The sequence below is a fragment of the Galeopterus variegatus genome, unplaced genomic scaffold, assembly GCF_000696425.1.
Source record: "Galeopterus variegatus unplaced genomic scaffold, G_variegatus-3.0.2 Scaffold3670, whole genome shotgun sequence".
In the NCBI taxonomy this organism is placed as follows: Eukaryota; Metazoa; Chordata; class Mammalia; order Dermoptera; family Cynocephalidae; genus Galeopterus; species Galeopterus variegatus.
In genome coordinates this window covers 89,663-99,425 of record NW_007729781.1, presented here as the reverse complement: position 1 = coordinate 99,425, position 9,763 = coordinate 89,663, and the positions used below count along the sequence as shown (strand labels likewise).

Below are 9,763 nucleotides of genomic sequence, written 5' to 3'. Positions count from 1 at the left end.
CAAAATAGCCAAGCAGGACAAAGAAATTCCACCAGGTAATGGAAGAGTGAAGGTCAACAACAGGTTTACAGCCCAGGCTCCTGCAGTCTTACGTTGTCTGTTTTCATAAAAATGCTCATAAACACAGAAGTTTTGGGGCAAAGAGATTATCAGCTATAAAAGAAAAAAATGCCATAAAACCCTTTAACATGAATAACATCCAACTGATCTGTAATAAAAAGAGGATTGGAACGTGGATGTGTATTGTAGTAATTTTGGACCAAAAACTTCATGTTTCTATGAGTAACTGGAAAGGAGCGGTTCTAAGAGAATTGTAATCCGAGGGAGTTTTTATCTAAAGGGAGTCCTAAGACCTTAGAATGGTATGGAAAACACAAACAGGTCACTCAAGAAAGTAAATGGTTGACTGACAGTCTACAGTAAACTAGTGAATTAACCAAGTTATATTCTTTTTAGGTTCTAGAGCTACTCTGTTAATACAGTAGCTATTAACCACATGAGGCTCCTTAAATTTGAATCTAACTTAATTAAAATGAAATAAAATGAAAACTTCCTTTCCTTAGTTGCACCAGTCACAACTTAAGTGCTCTATAGCCACATGTAGCTAGTGGCTACGATAATATACAGCTCAGATGTAGAACATTTTTGTCATTGCAGAAAGTCTCATTGACCAACATTGACCTAAGGAGGAGAAGATCATTATATTGAATGTTTTGTAACTTGATCATCACTAAACCACTAAAGTTAGCTGTCTGCACATGGAACCCTTTGTAACTTGAAGTGGTCCAGTGGATAACCCAGAAGTGGCAAAGTGCCCTTTAGTCCTAACGACCAGAGTGGACCATGGCATTCTTCTGTGACTAAGACTGTGTCATCAGTATCTAGCATACATGTGCTGTGTGTGGGTCTGCCCATGGCAGGAAATCCAACCCCCAGCCTATGCTTTCTGTAACATTTCCAACACAGCTCACACAAAAGTGTATCCTTTATGTCAGTTTTGGAGGGTAGCAATGGATTGGGTGAGAACAGCAGCCTAGAAACAGGATATACTGTTGTGTGTAATTATAGAAATGGATTGTTTTCATAATACTAAGAACTGAGTTTGTAGGTGTCACAGAAACAGTGGTACTTCTACCCTAAACTGTAGTGTTGCATCTTACACCTGATGAAGATTTTAGGTCTGATAACATTAAGATATCATTTAGTGTTTTTAGTTTGTTAAGATACCCAAGCTAAAACTCACAAATAGTGTCTTCATAACTTTTGATGAACTTAATGTTAAATGCTGTTTTTCTCATCCTTTCATTTTAAAGACATCACATGCACACATCATTCATGTGTTTACAATTTGGCACTATATCTTGGATGAAACTTTAGCTCTTCTTTCTTCTTTTCTAACAGCAGTATTGAGCCCCGGCTCCTATGGGAGAGAGTGGAGAAGCTGGTGCCCAGGCCTGGCAGTGGCAGCTCTTCAGGGTCCAGCAACTCAGGATCTCAGCCCGGCTCCCACCCTGGGTCTCAGAGTGGCTCTGGGGAACGCTTCAGAGTGAGATGTAGGCTGCCTGTCCTTTGCCTTTTCCCTGTTAACAACCTTGGCTGTGATCAGTATATTGGAAGTCCTTCTTAATCTGTAAAAAAGACCTGTGGTTGGGTATTCCTGCATAGCATAAAACAGTGTTTTAGTGTAGGTTGCTTATGACAATAATAGTCACCATAATTTTAATCACGAAGAGTTTAAGTTTGAAAGCTTTACACATGCCCAGCACTGTGAATACTTTACAGTTTAGTGCGATTAACTAACTTGTCCAAGGTACTTAGCTGAATGAGCTGGGACCTGAACTCATTTCTTTCAGTATGGACTCCTGGAGTACAGTGAAAGTCAGAGAGATGGTATAGGCAGAGAAGGTCGAAAAATTCAAGATGAACACTGCCAAAATGCAAACCTACCTAGGCATCCTCATATTACCTGGCAGCATAAGATTTCATCAGAATTGGTTATTTTAACCTCATAATAAAAGATTAGTGAAAAAGTCCCTCTAGTTTATTACTGATATAACATAGCAAGGAATTAATTGTGAATACATGTTGAGTAGAGTGTGATGATAGAGGACTCCAAGGAAGGAGTCAGAAAGCCTGCCAGAGCTCTCCTGGGTCCCTGCCCTTGCTCTGGAGTTCAGACCTGTGTGCGGAAACTCCATGGGTGGGCCTAGCAGAAATGGGCGGTGGCTCAGGGGAAGAAACAGAAGGCAAGGTGAGCCACGACAGCTTTGTGACATACAGCTATATGTTTATATGTACCTGCCTTTCTCGTCTCTTTTGAATGTGATAGCATCGTCCAAGTCTGAAGGCTCTCCATCTCAGCGTCTTGAAAACGCAGTGAAAAAACCTGAAGATAAAAAAGAAGTCTTCAGACCTCTCAAACCTGCGGTAAGGATTGCACAAAATCAGTTTTACTTATTTCAGGCTTGAGATCTTTTCTATTAAAAAATATGTGGTTTAGAGGCCTGCAATCCCTTGTGTTGAGTCCCCTTACAGATTTGAAGACTTGTAAGAAATGACCTAATCCCCAGACACATTCGTGTCCCTTCCACAGTCATCTTATTTCCTGCAGAGAATCTTCAGTACCTTTTTTCGGGCATTTCCACCACATAATGTGTGTGCAGTCAGCCTTACAAAGAAACAGAACAAAGTGTAGTTTTTATTTAATGAAATTTCCTTATGGGCTGGCCACTAGCTCAGTTGGTGCAGGCATGGTGCTGATAACACCAAGGTCAAGGGTTCAGATTCTCTTATTAGCCAGCCACAAAAAAAAAGAAAGGAAGGAAGGAGGGAAGGAAGGGAAGGAAGGGAAGGAAGGGAAGGAAGGGAAGGAAGGGAAGGAAGGGAAGGAAGGGAAGGAAGGGAAGGAAGGGAAGGAAGGGAAGGAAGGGAAGGAAGGGAAGGAAGGGAAGGAAGGGAAGGAAGGGAAGGAAGGGAAGGAAGGGAAGGAAGGGAAGGAAGGGAAGGAAGGGAAGGAAGGGAAGGAAGGGAAGGAAGGGAAGGAAGGGAAGGAAGGGAAGGAAGGGAAGGAAGGGAAGGAAGGGAAGGAAGGGAAGGAAGGGAAGGAAGGGAAGGAAGGGAAGGAAGGGAAGGAAGGGAAGGAAGGGAAGGAAGGGAAGGAAGGGAAGGAAGGGAAGGAAGGGAAGGAAGGGAAGGAAGGGAAGGAAGGGAAGGAAGGGAAGGAAGGGAAGGAAGGGAAGGAAGGGAAGGAAGGGAAGGAAGGGAAGGAAGGGAAGGAAGGGAAGGAAGGGAAGGAAGGGAAGGAAGGGAAGGAAGGGAAGGAAGGGAAGGAAGGGAAGGAAGGGAAGGAAGGGAAGGAAGGGAAGGAAGGGAAGGAAGGGAAGGAAGGGAAGGAAGGGAAGGAAGGGAAGGAAGGGAAGGAAGGGAAGGAAGGGAAGGAAGGGAAGGAAGGGAAGGAAGGGAAGGAAGGGAAGGAAGGGAAGGAAGGGAAGGAAGGGAAGGAAGGGAAGGAAGGGAAGGAAGGGAAGGAAGGGAAGGAAGGGAAGGAAGGGAAGGAAGGGAAGGAAGGGAAGGAAGGGAAGGAAGGGAAGGAAGGGAATTTCCTTCTAAGGAAACAAGACACTTATCTCTTTGCTTGGCATTCACTTTTACTTATTCTACTTATTCTTGATGAGCTGGGCATTTATAGTACTGGCTTTTAGAATACATTTTTAAAAATTACCTTCTTAAATTCATCTGTTTCTTAAATTCTGCCCTTTGGTACCTGCAGTGATAGTTGTGACTACTTTGTGAACTTTTCCTTTAATTCCCTGTCATATGAACGGACCGTGCAACTGTGTACACTTGGTGGAATTTTAAGCTTGTTGCAGTTTTGATTTCCTGCTTGAACTGACCTCTATACTTCTTCCTTCTCCCCTTTTTTCTGCCATGCTTCCTCATCCTGTGCATTCTTCGTCAACGATGGCTTCTTGGACTCCTTGAAACTGCCACTGTACTGAAGGGTGAAGTGGTAAGCCCCTCTTTGCAGAGCTCCCCTCATGGCAGCATTCCAGCTGCCCGTGACCCTAGCTTGTGTTCCAGCTGTGTTCCTTTTCCTTCTTCAGCTCTTTTTGTGTTCTTTCCAGTAGTTAAAATCTTAAACTTTCACTTCAGCTTTCTTCACACATGAAATATGCTGCATTTATTATTATAATTAGTATTAAGTATAGCTTTTTCAAGTAACTAAAAAGGTATAGCTGTGACCACGAAATAGTTAGCAAGACTCAGGGCCCAGTATTTGGTCACTGTTTCAGAGGCTCAAACTCAAAGAAAAGAAACATATTCTCAACTTTGAAAATGAAGAAAACTAAGTTTTAGCAGTTGGAACTTCTAAAATTAAAAGAGAAAAATATCTATATAGCCTGCTTTTAAAAAAGTCATTACTTTTAAATTTGGACTTTTTATGAAAATGTGGAGTATAAGTAATAGTCACTCTTGAAAATTATGTTCAGTGAATGGACTGAGTCTTAAAGTATCTCAGTATCGAAGAGTAAAGGGAAATGGAGCCTTTTAACATAAATTCTGCTGTGGATTCTCTTCTGTCTGATGTTCACGTTCATTGGCAGTGGTGTGGAGACATGTGGATAAGGCTCAAAGGGAGCAGGAGGGAAGCCCACCTTGCCTTCTGCCCACAGCGTACACAGGGTCACCACTTTCTTTATATGTCATGAACTTTTTTTTTGCATGTGGCAGGTTGTGTACAGTTGGTGAGGCGAGATGTAAGAGGTAACCTGGTGCTCGCTGCACTTTCTTTCTCTATTCTTTAGGTTTGAAATTTCTAATGAAAGTTTGAGAAAAAATAAATACTTTAAATTAGGCATATTTAGCTAGAAGCTTGCTTTCTCCATAGTTCCCTTAAAAGAAGACTTTGTCATATAGACAGGTGTCTTTCCAACAAAGCCCAAGCATCTGTCTCTATACAATTGTTGATCTAGAATGTTACCTTACATTTATTTATTTATTTATTTTTTGTCTTTTTGTCTTTTTGTCTTTTTTTCATGACTGGCAACGGGATCGCAACCCTCGGTGTTGCCCCCGTTCCTTGCTCAGCCAGTGAGCGGCTGGTCTGCATGTGGGATCCAACCCCTCGGCGGGAGCGCCGCCGCGCTTCCCAAGCGGCGCACTGCAGCAGTGCTCCACCGGGTCGGCCCTACCTTACATTTAAAAAAATGCTCATCATAAGCAGACTGTTACGTTTTTTATTGTTATGGGATTTGATCTATATACAACATTTTTGACTTTTTTGGTCTTTTCTATCAAAAGCTGACCTTCCTATGAAACTTGAAAATACTCTACCAAACCATTTTATAAGACTGACATTGTGGCTATTCGTTGATAGTTAAAATAAAGAACTCGTCATTCTTTCCTGTTTCCTTCCCATCTTCCTTTTTTGCCTTACTCTCTTTTCTCTATTCGTGCATTAGGATTTGACTGCACTGGCCAAAGAGCTTCGAGCAGTGGAAGATGTGCGGCCACCTCACAAAGTGACGGATTACTCCTCGTCCAGTGAGGAGTCAGGGACCACAGATGAGGAGGACGAAGACGTGGAACAGGAAGGGGCTGATGAGTCCACCTCTGGACCAGAGGACACCAGAGCACCGTCAGTACTGGGTGTATCTTAGAGAGGGTGCATCCCACTGAGCCTTCTTTCCACTGGGAGCCAGACTGTTTTCTCTAAGCCTGTCACGTGACTCCACAAGCATTTAAGATTTAGTTGTCACGTATTCAGCAGACAGTCCTTGTGTTGTCCCCTTCTCTTCATTTGTGTTTGTGCATATCAGTGTCTTCCTCTGCAGCCCACCATGTGCTTTACTTTTTCCCTTTGCTTTGAGGATATGATAAAAAGGAAATTTCAGTTTGGTATAACTACTTGAATTAACCACAAGCATTTACTCTTTTTGCTCAAAAACAGACTGCACTGGAAGGCAATTATTTGTTGAAGGGAAAAAGCTGAGCACTTGCTTTCCTTGAGGAACCTTTTTACCTGTAGCCTCATCTCATGACTTCAAGAAGGTGAAAAGTCTAAACGATATTCTCAGCTCATGGATTAGGGTCCTTTACTTCTGGATTTTGTCTCCATAGGTCATCTCTGAATTTGAGCAATGGTGAAACAGAGTCCGTGAAAACCATGATTGTCCATGACGATGTAGAGAGTGAACCGGCCATGACCCCATCCAAGGAGGGCACTCTGATCGTCCGCCAGGTACCCGTGTCTTCTCTCTGTTGTCAGAGGCTGAGCTTCTCCTGTAGTCATTAACCCACTTGCTCATTCACTCACTCATGCTGTGTCTACATCACCACCTGTTTTCATGTTAACAAGAGCCAAGGGGCGAGTGCCCGGGGACAGGGAGGCAGGTGTGTGCTGCATGCCCAGAAGGTAGCGCCAAGTCTTCCACCCCACATTGCTGCTCCTCTGCATGTCCGCGGCAGCCCTCATGCAAGCACCACGCTGAGTCTCACGGTCTGTGTCTGAGTGGTAGAAGAGCCACAGGGCATCCTTAAACAGCCATGTGAGGGAGGAAGCAGGCCTGGAGGCTGTGGCAGAGTGGCCACAGTGGCCCTGCTGGGAGTGGTCAGCTGTGAGCATCGGCAGTGCTACAGCAGGAGTGGACGGGCAGCAGGACGAGCCTCGTCACAGCCCCGCAGACTCAGAGAGCACAGGTCTCTCTTCTGTGTTCCAAAATGCTAGTTTCCTCACTTGTCGAATAATTAAATGTGTGCCCCCCAGATGTGCTCAGTCTGGATTGCTAAGTTTTATGACTGTCTGTTCATTTCTTAGCTTAGGCTTCATTAAAAGATACAGTAGAACAGGGCACCAGCTAGTGTTTTGGCCTTTGCCCGGAGTGTATTTCATGCCATGGCAATGCATTCAGATAGAAAGTAAGAACATGGAAAAGACTGGGATTCAAAGAAGCCACAAGGTACTTTCCGGAGCTCTAGACAGAAAGAAAAGAAAAAGAGTAGTGGTTTTGGTCACAGAAGTTAGTGTGATAGATAAACCGATTAAACTCTCAGTGCTTCAGTCATGCTGCTACCAGACTTTGAATTCTATTGGCTCATCTTAGATGTTTGGCAAGGAAGTGTGAGCAATTCAGGCTATTTTCCTTGGTTTTTCCTTGGTAATTTAACAGAGTTTGAAAAGTCACACAGCGCCTTAAACAAAAGCAGTTATCAGCAGAATCGTAGGCAATTTCAGCAGCGCTTGAGCAAGATAAGTGTGCCTGTTTTTTCTGCAGAGTACAGTTGACCAAAAGCGTGCCAGCCATCATGAGAGCAATGGCTTTGCCGGTCGCATTCACCTCTTGCCAGATCTCTTACAGCAAAGCCATTCCTCCTCCACTTCCTCCACTTCCTCCTCCCCATCCTCCAGCCAGCCGACACCCACCATGTCCCCACAGACACCCCAGGACAAGCTCACTGCTAATGAGGTATGTCTCGCACCACAGCTGGCTGCTTTCCTGGGGTTAGACCAGCACTGCCTAGGAGCTAGTTTGCAAAGGAGACCTTTCCAGCACCCTCACCCCTTTCCTACCCACCCTGCTGTCTTCTGTCACTTCCCCTTCTCCCCAATCCCCAAGTAACATGTTTCAGATCTGCATACAAATCCCCTAACCCCAGATCAATTTCCCTCCAAACTTGCCAGTTCACTATTTACTTTTCTGTAGATAAGTGTAGCTGCATGGCTTTCTTTATTCAGTTTATTTTTTAAAAATCTAAATAAAATGATTGCTGTGTTCTCAGACCCATGAAATTCTTGAAATCTTTTGTGGAATCTGCCTTTTTCATTCTTTTTATCCAATAAATAAAGTATAGGAAAGTTTAGTTAAGCAGACTTGGCCTTATCTGGGAAAACTTGTTATCCTGTACAGGAATCTCCTTCAAACAGGGCTGGATTGTTTTTTTTGTTTTTTTTTTTTTTCCCCTTCTGGGGGGCGGTTGTTGGTTGGTTGGTTACTCTTACTTGTTTTTCCACCAACCCTGTTAAAATAATTTCTTTCCTTGAAGTTTGCAATCACTCAGAGTTTAAGGAGAGGCCAAATGCTTTTTGGGGGAACCTGGAAAATTAGGATGTTGAGCAAGAAGGACAAAGACCTGAGCCTGCTTTTAATTTAAAATTTCCTGTGGGAAATTCTATGTGCTTGTTCAAAGGCTTGTCTGTGGTGCTCGATCAGGGGCAGGCTGGGTGATTGTTTGCTCAAGTTCGGTGACAGAGCCCACCATGAGCAACCCATACTTAATTAAACAGGGGTTTGATTTCATAAGAAACTTTGTTTAAATGCATTTGACAGTTGAGGGAGGTTGACATGCAGCTTCAGCCAATCGTGTTAATATAAGTACTTAGTTGCCTGCCCACTCCTACTTTAGTTTTCTTGTTAGGAAGAATCAGAAAAGTCCTTTCCTGAGTAACAGGGGAAAGTCAGCTGCATCATGGGTAGGCTTGGCATCAGATTGCCAGCAGCTAGATTGGCTACTGGCTCATGGGACAGGTAGTGGAGCCTGCCAGGTGGCAGATGGGTCAGGCAGGGAGTTGAGGAAGGTGTGGGCTTTAAAACATGGTGACTTTCAGGTGTCTATGGAGGGAGTGAAATGGTACAGGACAAAAGCACTTGATTGGACTTGTTCTTTTTTTCTTCCGAGATATATATATCCACCTACACTCACATTCCTCTTTAAATTTATAACTTAAACTGTGCTCCATTTTGCTCTAATGTACAGTATTTTACTGTAACCCGTAACTCACTAAAATGGCAATTTTATTTATTTTTCTGTTTGTTTTGTTTTTAATTGTCATTACATTTCCACTTAACAATTTGTTTCACTTTCTTTGTGTTTTTTTGTCTTAAGTTACATTATTAACCAAACACTAGTGATCCTAAAAGATCAAAGGGTACACCTTAGTTTGTCATTTTCACCTTTCACTAATGAGCCCCTGTGTGGTACGGGATTAATGGTGATACACCTAAAACAATGACAGCCAAAGCTTCTGTAGCTTTCTGGTAAGAGGCTTATTTTAAAATAAGTAAAATTAAATTGAGATTTCCCACTATCCAACATAGATTAATTGTACTATTTTGGGTAGGAGAGCAAATTCAGAAATTGGTGAATTGGGACCAAGACATTTCAGACCTCCTTTAGGAATTTTCATTCTGATCATTTATTTCATTTAAAAAAAAAAAAAAAAAGCTAAGAGCTTGAAGTGTAGATTTTATTGGTAGCTCGCAGCATTGCTGTCCTAGGTGAGCAACGTCTCTGAAGGAGATGTGGCTCCTGCAGTGTTCCAAGTGGGGCAACCTCTCAGGGGAGTGCTGAGCCCATATGGAGGCCCCCTGCAGGGCATTTTTGGGAAGTGATGCAGGAGGGCTTTGTATTGGGAAATAGTACAGTATAGAAGTGGATTGAAATGTTTTTTTAATGTTCGTGTTTAAAATGTCATATGTATTAATAAAATTGAAATTTACATTACAGACTCAGTCCGCTAGTAGCACACTCCAGAAACACAAATCTTCCTCCTCCTTTACACCTTTTATAGACCCCCGATTACTACAGATTTCTCCATCTAGTGGGACAACAGTGACTTCTGTGGGTAAGTACAGTAGCAACAAGAAAGCAGCTGACAAACAGGACTCAGTCATGTTGCATTGCTCTTTCAGATGGCTTAGGCATGGCATGATGGTTGTTCACAGGTGCAGGCCTCAGCTAGAGAAACCTCCCATCCCACTTACAT

The 9,763-nt window shown here is 43.0% G+C and overlaps 1 protein-coding gene across 1 annotated transcript in view; it reads left to right on the top strand.

Moving 5' to 3' along the window:
• Positions 1–9,763, top strand: part of MAP4K4 (mitogen-activated protein kinase kinase kinase kinase 4) — a 112,809-nt gene that overhangs the window by 80,257 nt on the left and 22,789 nt on the right. Inside the window, exons 16-23 of the mRNA XM_008585686.1 lie at positions 4–35; positions 1,402–1,553; positions 2,330–2,427; positions 5,463–5,638; positions 6,121–6,241; positions 6,359–6,499; positions 7,359–7,466; positions 9,505–9,622. Coding sequence (XP_008583908.1) covers positions 4–35; positions 1,402–1,553; positions 2,330–2,427; positions 5,463–5,638; positions 6,121–6,241; positions 6,359–6,499; positions 7,359–7,466; positions 9,505–9,622 — 946 coding nt within the window. The remainder of the gene's footprint in view (positions 1–3; positions 36–1,401; positions 1,554–2,329; positions 2,428–5,462; positions 5,639–6,120; positions 6,242–6,358; positions 6,500–7,358; positions 7,467–9,504; positions 9,623–9,763) is intronic.